General features: G+C 43.6%; 1 protein-coding gene across 1 annotated transcript in view; it reads left to right on the forward strand.

The window, feature by feature from the left end:
• LOC139281542 (sodium- and chloride-dependent GABA transporter 2-like) overlaps positions 1–12,313 on the forward strand; it is a 119,241-nt gene that overhangs the window by 69,956 nt on the left and 36,972 nt on the right. Inside the window, exon 6 of the mRNA XM_070901708.1 lies at positions 10,292–10,424. Within this exon, the coding sequence (XP_070757809.1) occupies positions 10,292–10,424 (133 nt within the window). The remainder of the gene's footprint in view (positions 1–10,291; positions 10,425–12,313) is intronic.

Consider the following 12,313-nt stretch of genomic DNA (forward strand, 5'->3'; position numbering starts at 1 on the left):
TGAATTCAGAGTCATTTCAAAACCAACATCGAACATTCCTGATTTATATCATATGGCCACTGAGAATATGAAAAAAAGTACAAATGACCTTCCTCTTTGAATAAGAATTGTATTTAAAATGGCCACCTAATCCTTCAGTTTGCAAGTGACACCTCCTGCTTCCATTCCCCTCTCTCTCGGCATTTCAGCAAACAGAGAATTAGGCCATTGCTGTAGAAAATTTAACAGCAGTACCAATGTTTTTTTAACTTCATTTTAATTTTGCATCTCTTTCATTTTTGTTTTTTTCTATTCATTCGCAGGATGTGGCCATTGCTGGCAAGGTCAGCATTTATTGCCCATCCCTAATTGCTCGAGAGAAGGTGATGGTGGTGGTGAGCTGCCATCTTGAACTGCTGCAGTCCATGTGGTGAAGGTACTCCCACAGTGTTGTTAGGGAGGGAGTTCCAGGATTTCGTACTCAGTGACGGTGAAGGGACAGTAATATATTTCAAAGTCAGGATGGTATATGACTTGGAGGGGAGCTTGGAGGTGGTGGTGTTCCCATGCGCCTGCTGCCCTAACACTTCTAGGTTTTAGAGGTCATGGGTTTGGGAAGTGCTTTTGAATAAGCCTTGGTGAGTTGCTGCAATGCATCTTGTAGATGGTTCATACTGCAGCTATGGTACACCAGTGGTGGAGGGAGTGAATGTTTAAGATGGTAGATGGGGTGCCAATCAAGCAGGCTGCTTTGTCCTAGGTGGTGTCAAGTTTTTTGTGTGTTGTTGGAGCTGCACTCATCCATGCAAATAGAGAGTATTCCATCACACTCCTGACTTATGCCTTGTAGATGGTGGAAAGGATTTGGGGAATCAGGGGTGAGTCACTTGCCAAAGAATACCCAACCTCTAACCTGCCCTGTAGCCACAGTATTTATGTGGCTGGTATAGTTTGATTTTTGATCAATGATCTCCCCCATGATGTTGATGATGGGGGAATTTGATGATGGTAATCCCATTGAATGTCAAGGGGAGGTGGTTAGCCTTTCTCATGTTGGAGATGGTCATTGCCTGGCACTGGTGTGGCATGAATGTTACTTGCTATTTATCACCCTAAGCTCATGTTTTTATGTTCTATGTTCTTAAGCCTGAATGTTGTCCAGGTCTTGCTGCATGCTGGCATGAACTGTTTCATTTTCTGAGGAGTTGCAAATGGAACTGAACACTGTGCAATGATCAGCGAACATACCCACTTCTGACCTTATGATGGAGGGAAGGTCATTGATGAAGCAGCTGAAGATGGTTGGGCCTAGGTCACTGCCCTGAGATACTCCTGCAGTGTAGATCTGGGGATGAGATTAATGGCTTCCAACAACCACAACCATCTACCTTTGCGCTAGGTGTGATATCTTCTGTACGACCTCACAAACACACAGGGCTAGACTTTCCACTTCACATCGCCCATCTATGGCCCATATATCACCCAAAATGGACCTCTATCACCCATTTTGAAGAAAAAGTGGAAACTAGGCCAGAAGATCGCCGGAAAAATAAGCCCCCGAGGTTCGGTTCATTTTGCCGAACTAATCGCCGAACTGATTGCCCACACAAGGCCCATCCCAACTTTCGGCACATTGCCGGCACTTCGCCGGGCTGATGGAAGGCTGAAAACACCGCTGACAAATAGTTGCTTTTCCCAGGCTTTACAGAAGGAAATGGGCATTATGGGTGCCATTTTGAAGATCGGAAGAAGGGGGGAGACAGCCAAAAAATCTTGATTAGATGGTTGTGAGTGATTTGTGGGTCCTGCATAGATAGATCTACTCAGATTTTTAATTATATTTAATCTTTCTAATAGTAGCCAAGTGGATTAGACATTTTTTTGTGAAAAGTTCATTTATACCTAGTGAAACTAATTATAATTAGACTGGGGCTGGAAGAGATAGAGTAGTTTAATAGATTCATGTTCTTTTTAGTTCATTTATAGCAACTGAAAATAATTATTGATAGTGATGGGGCCCATGCTTTCTGCGCCATTACTCGTAACTGCTCACAAGCTGGTTTCTGAAAGGATCAATCGAAGAGGAAGAGAAATGCGTAGACAGAGACAGAGGAGACAGAGGAGGCGAGCGTACAGCCAACGAAGGTACAAAGAAATGCAATCTTACCTCAACATGTCTGAAAACGCATGTCTAAGGAGGCTGCGCTTCCAGAAGGAGATCATCGATGAGATTTGCCAGCTCATCAAGGGGGATCTTCAACCTTCCAGCACCATCAGAACCGCACTGTCCATTGAGGCAAAGTTTCCTGCTGCCCTAGCCTTCTATGCTTCGGGATCTTTTCAGACCTCAGCTGGCGACAAATGTCTTATCTCTCAGCACGCCACACACTGCTGTATTCGGCAGGTGAATGGAGCCCTTTACGCTTGCAGGATGGACTTTACAAGCTTCCCTATGACCAGGGAGGCACAGACCGGGAAGGCTTTGGGTTTCTCGAGAATAGCAAACATCCCCAAGGTGCAGGGAGCAATAGACTACATGCACATTGCCCTGAAAGCCCCCTTAAAGTATGCAGAGGTGTTTCGTAACAGAAAGAGATTCCACTCCCTAAATGTGCAGCTTATTGTCGACCAGAAACAAATGATCATGACAGTAAATGCTGCATTTTCTGGCAGCATCCATGATGCGCACATCCTATGTGAGAGTGCTATCCCTGACCTGTTTCTTAGTCAGCCAGAAGGTCACGGTTGGATGCTGGGGGATAAGGGATATGGCCTTGCCAGTTGGCTAATGACCTCTCTGCGTAATCCTGCAACTGAAGCAGAGAAACATTACAAGGAAAGTCACATAGCGACACGCAACATTGTTGAAAAGACAATTGGAGTACTAAAGAAGCTTTAGATGTCTGGACCATTTTGGTGGCAGCCTACAGTATCACCCTGACCAGGTCGCTCAGTTTATTGTGGTGTGTTGCATACTTCATAAACGAGCTATAAGGAGCGGACAACAAATGCCAGATGGGGTTGCAAGTCCACCTCCACAGCCAGCCAGCGAGGAGCAAGAGGAGGAAGAGGTAGAAGAAGAGGCTGGTGAGGACCTAGGGGACAGCAATCAGCCTGGCGATCTAGCCCTGGTCCAATCACCTCGTGCCCCCCACCCCGACCCCGAAGACTAGTATCCAGTGGTAGTTACACGGCTGCTAAGCTGTTGTGTCAGCAGTTCATTTCCGAACGCTTTTCATGACTTTTCATTGTACATAGTCACATTTACATTATAGTTAAGCAAAAGTCGCATTTGCGTAGAGTTACGTTTCTGTCTTGCCTGCAGTGGCCTGGCATTTGCTTTAATGCTTAACATAAGTAAACTTTTGTAACATAGAAACATAGAAAATAGGTGCAGGAGTAGGCCATTCGGCCCTTCAAACCTGCACCACCATTCAATATGATCATGGCTGATCACGAAACTTCAGTACTCCATTCCTGCTTTCTCTCCATACCCCTTGATCCCTTTAGCCGTAAGGGTCACATCTAACTCCCTTTTGAATATATCTAACGAACTGGCCTCAACAACTTTATTTGTTAGAGAACTCCACAGGTTCACAATTCTGAGTGAAGAAGTTTCTCCTCATCTCGGTCCTAAATGGCTTAGCCCTTATTCTTGGAATGTGAGCCCTGATTCTGGACTTCCCCAACATTGGGAACATTCTTCCTGCATCTAACCTGTCCAATCCCGTCAGAATTTTATATGTTTCTCTGAGATCCCCTTTCATTCTTCTAAATTCCAGTGAATACAAGTCTAGTCGATCTAGTCTTTCTTCATATGTCACTCCTGCCATCCCGGGAATCAGTCTGCTGAACCTTCGCTGCACTCCCTCTATAGCAAGAATGTCCTTCCTCAGATTAGGAGACCAAAACTATGTACAATATTAAAGGTGTGGCCTCACCAAGGCCCTGCACAACTGCAGTAAGACCTCCCTGCTCCTATACTCAAATCCTCTCGCTATGAAGGCCAACATGACATTTTGCCTTCTTCACCGCCTGCAGTACCTGTATGCCAACTTTCAATGACTGATGTACCATGACACCCAGGCCTCATTGCATCTCCCCTTTTCCTAATCTGTCACCATTCAGATAATATTCTGCCTTCCTGTTTTTGCCACTAAAGTGAATAACCTCACATTTATCCACAATATACTGCATCTGCCATGCATTTTTCCACTCGCCTAACCTGTCCAAGTCAACCTACAGCCTCTTAGCATCCTCTTCACAGCTCACACTGCCAACCAGCTTAGTGCCATCTGCAAACTTGGAGATATTATATTCAATCCCTTTGTTTAAATCATTAATGTATATTGTAAATAGCTGGGGTCCCAGCACTGAACCTTGCGGTACCCCACTAGTCACTGCCTGCCATTCTGAAAAGAACCCGTTTATTCCTACTCTTTTCTTCCTGTATGCCAACCAGTTCTCTATCCACGTCAGTACATTACCCCCAATACCATGTGCTTTAATTTTGCACATCAATCTCTTGTGTGGGACCTTGTCAAAAGCCTTTTGAAAGTCCAAATACACCACATCCACTGGTTCTCCCTTGTCCACTCTACTAGTTACATCCTCAAAATATTCCAGAAGATTTGTCAAGCATGATTTCCCTTTCATAAATCCATGCTGACTTGGACTGATCCTGTCACTGCTTTCCAAATACACTGCTATTACATCTTTAATAATTGATTCCAACATTTTCCCCACTGCCGATGTCAGGCTAACCGATCTATAATTTCCTGTTTTCTCTCTTCCTCCTTTTTTAAAAATTGGTGTTACATTAGCTACCCTCCAATCCTTAGGAACTGATCCAGAGTCTATAGAATGTTGGAAAATGACCACTAATGCATCCACTATTTCTGGGGCCACTTCCTTAAATACTCTGGGATGCAGATTATCAGGCCCTGGGGATTTATCAACCTTCAATCCTTTGAGGTCCTACTTTTTAATTTAACTCCTAGCTGCCTAAATTCAGCTTGTAGGACCTCATCCCATTTTTTACCAACATCGTTGGTACCTATATGCACTACGACAGCTGGCTGTTCACCCTCCCCCTCCAGAATACCCTGCAGCAGTTCCAAGACATCCTTGAACCTTGCACCAGGGAGGCAACATACCATCCTGGAGTCCCGTTTGCAGCCGCAGAAATACCTATCTATTCCCCTTACAATAGAATCTCCTATCACTATAGCTCTCCCACTCCGTGCGGTCGTTGCGTGCAAAATGTCACGCCTTGTCGTCACGCGCTCCACACCGCTTGGTCCCGGTGCCTCATCGCTCTTAATTGAGGTGACCGCAGGCTCATCCCCCCCCCACACCAACAACCTCCTCATGCTGGAGCTCCAGCTCCTCCTCATCCTCCCAATCCTGCTCCTGCTCTTGCTCCTCGAAATACATCTCGGGAAACACATCTCCTTCTGGCTCCTCACCAGGTTCATCATCATCCAGCACAACTGGGGTTGGGGTTGGTGACGGTCCTGGTGCCAACTGCACCACTACCAGTGTATCAGGTTTATCTTAAAAACGCACATGATGACATTTTTACATATCCCATTAGAACATAACGATGAACATTACCAAGAGACTATCAACTATCCCAGAAAGCAGCAACTGCTGCAATCCATGCTTCATGTGCCATGCTTCTTATGCATGCATGAACTGAAATGACATCCTTAATACATCATAAGCACATTACAAGTATAGCAGTTTGCATTTTAATTACAGGACATTAGATCAGTAACATAAAGTTTTTAATACTGTTTTTAATACATTGTGACAAATTACAAATTACTCATGAGACGCATGGCTGGGTTCAGCCAGACCACGGGTGGTGGCTGCACGGCTTTCACGGCCAACCAGCGCGGCCGCACGCTCCTCAATTGCAGTCAAGGGTTGCAGCTGAGCAATGCTGCCCCCCGTTCGCCTTTGCTCAGGCTTATTGATAGACATCTTCTTCTGCAAACGAGAATAGAGCATGGTGTGGCATGGCATAAGCTACTGGACTAGGTAGTATCTTGACGTCATAACAGTTTAAATAGTTTCAAATGTTACATGCTGCTGGTTCATGTAACACATTTAAGAATGACAAACAATTTCGGTCAAGACTTGTTATTTAATACAATGGAATGTCCAAGTTGAATTAAATGCAGGACACTCATTGCTATAAAAAAATTTACATGCAAAAGTCAAACATTACATATTAATTTTTAAATTATTATTTGCAATTTACTGTTAACATGGTTTAAGTAAAACATTAAAGAATTACATGCAATGCAGAAGATTCATTGCTTTAATAAAAATTTGCATGCATCAGTAAAATATACCATATAAAATATACACATTAAAACATAAAATGCAACTTACTCTCGTTGCAGCCACCAAATTATCCCAGGGTTTATGGCACTGGTCAGATCCCCTTGATTCATGGGATGCCGAGGACACCACCACAGCGATCTCCATCCATATTTTACGATATACACGGGGTGGTGGCTTGCCGCGTACACCCCGAGTCAAATCGTCCCACCGTGACTTGACCGCATTCACTAAGATCTCATTGGCCTCGTCGCTGGAAGGCTTTGCCCTTTTCCTTTCAGAATCCGACATTATTTCAGACATTTATAATAATCACACTACATTAATCAGTTACTCAAACTATTAAATTATAAACTGTAAACTTTCAATATTAACAATATTAACAATAAACAATAATCTCTCAATAACCTCTCAATAAACTCTCAAAAACACCTCTCACAACACTGCCATCCTCCTCTCTCAAACTACTCTCTCTCTCTCTCTTTCTCTCTCCAGTCCTTCCCTCTGCCTTCTGCCTTCTGAGCATGTGTGATGATCCCTGACCTCCCAAAACACAGAAAAAAAAATTGGCCGGAAACAAAAATTCACACATGTGCACAAGGCCGTTGCTCGGGAAGCTTTTTTTTTTGGACTTCTGTTTTCGGTGGGCGAACGTGACATCGCCTGGCTAAGGCCGAGTGGAAAATCACAAAAAAAAATGGGCCATGTACCAGCGATCAGTAAGGCTGAGACGTCCTACGTCGCTGGAACAAGGCCCATTTTTTGGGGCGATGGCACCCGAGTGGAAAGTCTAGCCCATAGGCTTCAAGATGGCTGATAACTTCAGGAACCTGTCAGGTGACCTGTTCCCTTTTTATTGTTGTAAACAGCAATGGCTGCATTACCACTGTAATCCACTAGTAAACCACCCGGCGAAAATTTCCACTCCATTTCTCAGAGTTCCGCCGGCATTTTCGAAAAATCGCTGGGGAGTGGACCGCCGGCATGCACCGCCGAAAAATCCGCTAGCATCCACGTTTGGGCTCAGCGGTGACCCGTAGGTAAGATCGAAAAAAAACGGCCACGGAAAGCAGCCAGAGCTGGGCGGTAGGTAAATAGCTCTGCAAAGAAAGGTAAGTTAAAGTTTTTTTTTAATAATTAAAAAAAAATTATTTTACAGCGATTAAGTTAAAAAGAGTCGTAAGAATGTTTTCTGATTTTTTAATTTTTTGTTTCTTGGAAAAAATATTTTTTGTGTTCTCCCCCCTCCCTAGGCCCATCCGCAGCCTCGGTCTAAATTTGAGTAATTACCGTCCATTTTGATTAAGAACTGCCCAATTTGCCCAGGATCACGTTTAACCGCTGAGGATCTGTGTGTAAGATCCATTTTCTCGCCGGGCGGTATTTTCTTTTGCAATTTTTTGCTGGCATTAATTTAAGAATCTTAGCAATCTTTTTGGGTGGCAATCCGGCGGTGGCAGGTTTTATGTAAATTCTAGCCCTATACCTTTATCTAGACCTGGCCACCATAAGTAACTGCATGCAAAACTCTTGGTCAAACACATTCCCAGGTGCTGGTCATGAAGATCTCCCAATAATTTGAACCTGAATTTATTTGGTATAATCACTCTTGCTCCCCACATGATACAATCTTTATCGACTGATAATTCATTCCTACGAATGAAGAATGGATGACTATCTTTCTCTGATACCTGGTTTGGCCAGCCATTTGCGATATAATCATTTGATATAACTGGGTCACGTTTGGTTGCTCTACCAATCTCTTTAGCTGTGACTTGGCAGTTCATCAATATATGAAAAACAGAACACTTCTTCCCTATTGAGTGTAACTTGTGATGAAGCAGGCAATCTAGACATAGCACCAGCATTACTGTGATCAGCTGATCATCTGTAATCAATATTATATGTATATGCTGACAAAATCAAAGCCCATCTCTGCATTCGGGCTGCAACTAATGTTGGAGCTGGGGACTTTGAATGTAGGATTGCTGTCAGGGGCTTATGGTTTGTAACGATGGTAAACTTACGACCATACAAGTATTTGTGGAACTTCTTCACCCCAAAAATGAATACCTAAGCTTCCTTTTCGATTTGCACATAATTACGCTCACTGGCACTGAGAGTGCGTGAAGCAAAAGCAATTGGTCTCTACTCCCCATTATGTAATATATGAGAGATCACTGCCCCAACTCCATAAGAACATAAGAACATAAGAAATAGGAACAGGAGTAGGCCATACAGCCCCTCGAGCCTGCTCTGCCATTCAATAAGATCATGGCTGATCTGATCACGGACTCAGCTCCACTTCCCCACCCACTCCCCATGACCCCTTATCCCCTTAACATTTAAGAAACTGTCTATTTTTGTCTTAATTTATTCAATGTCCCATCTTCCACAGCTCTCTGAGGCAGCGAATTCCACAGATTTACAACCCTCCGAGAGAAGAAATTTCTCCTCATCCCTGTTTTAAATGGGCGGCCCCTTATTCTAAGATCATGCCTTCTAGTTCTAGTCTCCCCCATCAGTGGAAACATCCTCTCTGCATCCATCTTGTCAAGCCCCCTCATAATCTTATACGTTTCGATAAGATCACCTCTCATTCTTCTGAATTCCAATGAGTAGAGGCCCAACCTACTCAACCTTTCCTCATATGTCAACCCCCTCATCCGCTAGTGAACCTTCCCTGAACAGCCTCCAAAGCAAGTATATTCTTTGGTAAATATGGAAACCAAAACTGCATGCAGTATTCCAGGTGTGACCTCGCCAAAACCTTCTATAGCTGTAGCAAGACTTCCCTGCTTTTATACTCCATCCCCTTTGCAATAAAGGCCAAGATACCATTGGCCTTCCTCATCACTTGCTGTACCTGCATACTATCCTTTTGTGTTTCATGCACGTACCCCCAGGTCCCGCTGTACTGCAGCACTTTGTTATTATTTAAATGGAGAAAGATTGCAGAGAGGCATCACATGCTAGCTTGATCTCCTTCGATACGTCATAGTGAACTAACATGGTGCTCTCTACCAATTAGCTTTTACACTCCTTGAATCTTGTGTCGCATTCTTCTGACCACTTCCAATGGACCTGTTTTTTCAATAGTTCATTCAGTGGGTGTAACACTGTAGCCAAATTTGGGAGGAACTTCCCATAATAATTCAAAAGACCCAAACTGATCGAAGTTCAGTGACATTCTTGGGAGTGGATGCATTTCTAATTGCATCCAGCTTTCCCATGGTTGGATGTAAACCATCTTTGTCTACTCTGTGCCCTAAGTAGTCCACTGAGTTTTGAAACAACTCACACTTGCGAGCTGACACTCGTACTCTGTGCTTCTTTAGCCGTTTGACGACTTCATTCAATATGTTATTATGGATTTGCCTGTTTGTTGCTGAAATTAGTATGTCATCTAAATAACATACTACCCCTTCAATACCTTGCAAAATCTGGTTCATCACCCCTTGGAATATGGCGGGGGTGGAAGACACTCCAAATGGTAGCCTATTAAATTAATATAATAACTGATACCAACTCCACATATCTAGTCATTATCTGTTGGTGTTTCTACCTTAGCATCTCTACATGTCACCATCTAGTGCTCTTGGGGATAAAAGCTTGTCAGGATAATGTGGGAGCTATGCAAGAGAGGTTAGAAAGTTATGACAGGACTAACCATTCTCTCATTTACCTTCACTGGGCAGGGGAGGGAAAAATCTGGGTAAGTAACAAGTAAATAACAAGCTTAAGTTTAATTGTTGGTGGGTGAATGTTCAGACATTGGTATTAGGCCTCTCCCCTTCCTTAATGCTGTTGCTGGTTGATTGCATGCTATATCTTGGATTCTATAGATTACAAACAAAAAATTGTAAGCACATATTTATCAAAGGAGTGTGTCACAATATAAAATGATTAAGTAAGGAACAAGTGCAACTCTATTTCATGTGGCTTTTCTTGTTCTGCATAGGAAACGTGTCCTGAGGTTGTCAGGTGGGATTGAGCATTTAGGCACAGTCCACTGGCAGATGGCACTTTGCCTTCTTCTGGTCTGGATTATTTGCTTCTTCTGTATCTGGAAGGGAGTGAAGTCGACTGGCAAGGTAAGGGTTGAAGGTGATAAATTCCTTTAAAGACTAGCGGAGATTAAAAGGCAATGGGAATAGCATGTTGTTTTGTTTGTGAAGGCAAAATTATACAGGTTGGTTCCCATAAACTAGATTTTGTATGTGATCAAAAGGGGTTTCTGCCTTTTTGCAAATTGTAAAATATTTCTACATTATATTTTTTCATTTGATCAGTAGCTAGCCCTGGGCACTGGGATTTTAAAATGGAAACCATGGCTGCTGTTTCTGATATGATTGCCTCTGTCCTTCATTTTCATATGAGGGCCTAGGTGATGAATGATGCACATTCAGAAGAAATTGGGATGGAGGGCTGGGATTGGGGAAGGTGGTGATTGCTGGGGGGCTGGTGGAAGTCACGATCGTGGGGAAGTGGCGATGATCAGGGGAGAACGGTGGTGATCTTGTGGGGGGGGGGTGGGGAGCAGTGGTCGGCAGCAGCCCATGTGATTGTAATGTGGGGTCAGGTAGGCACTCCTGCTCCTCCTGGCTCCACATTCAGGTATGTATATTTTGAACACTTGCCTTGTTGGTTGCAGCCTGCAGAGGTCCCGTTAAGCACTGTCTGACAGGCCGCATTTAGATCTGGTTTTCCTGAATGCAGCAGGACTGCTGCCGGCTGTGTTCAGGGCAAGCCAATTTCAGACGGCGCTTCAAACAGGTGTTAGGCCCACTTTTTGAACATGCAGAGGACCTAAAGCCTGTTTTAGGCATGGGTGCCGCACGTCTATCCTTCTGCCAACATGAATATGGTGGATTGTGTAGTTCTGACTCAGAATGTGTGTTCACTTCCTGCCCACCATATTGAAGGTTTTTGAGGCCTGAAAAACAGGCATGCACGGTCTGATTTCTAGACTCTTTATTGTGATAAGAGTCCCAAACTATATTTTTTGAATAAAAACCAAAACAAAATTATTTACATTGTTGTTAAGTTAGTATATATGAATAAAAACTTACTCTACACAGCTACCAGGATTTACCACTGAACAACAAGCAACTAATATTTACCCTATCCACAGTAGCTGTATTAAATGTCTTATCCAAACAGTGATTGAAGGGCAATGGCCAAGAACATCGTTTTTCATCCTGCCACATTCCTGGGCGGATCAAATTTTGGGGGATAGTAGAGTGTCTCAGGATAAATGCATCATGACAGCTACCTGGGTACCTTGCAGTAACTTGCAAGATCCTGTTTGTGTGATTGAACATTAATGGAGCTGTGGCCTTTACTATTGATGAATGTTGCTGGTTGGTTTTCTGGTGCTCCAATGGCAACATGTGTTCAGCCAATGATATCCTGAATGTGTGGGAAGCCAGCCACTGCTGCAGATCTCCAAACTCTCTTGTATAGACTGTTGCGGTCAATGGGGAAGGTGATGTACTGTTCAGCTCAGGTGAACCCAGTAATGCTGGATTTCCATCCCAAAGAGAAGGCCACGTGAATATTTTCTGGGTGTGCTGGCTTTTTCAGCTCCCTTGCAGCTTGGCATAAAAGATGGTGAAACCAAAAGATGAAGCCATCTGTTAGAATTCCCAGTGCTCCGGCTGTCTCTGTCTCAAGCTTACTGTAAGAACACTGGGTTTTGCAACAAATATATACCAAGAAACTCCTTAACTCCCTTGCTTTAACTGCTCACCACAGAACCATCTGGCGTTAGACTTAGGAGCGAATGGTGGCTAAGAGGCTCGCCACATGGTCTTACATCACTCATTTCGGATTGAATTTGTGTTTACCTTACCAACAATCAATTAGGATACGCACAAGTTACTAAGTGAATAAATTTACCCTTTCTTGCCAAGTCAGCAAGAAGTCAGACAACATGTCATGAGCTAATAACTATTGATTGACTGCAAAATGAAAACTTAAA

Source organism: Pristiophorus japonicus, chromosome 15 (genome assembly GCF_044704955.1).
Source record: "Pristiophorus japonicus isolate sPriJap1 chromosome 15, sPriJap1.hap1, whole genome shotgun sequence".
Classification (NCBI taxonomy): Eukaryota; Metazoa; Chordata; class Chondrichthyes; family Pristiophoridae; genus Pristiophorus; species Pristiophorus japonicus.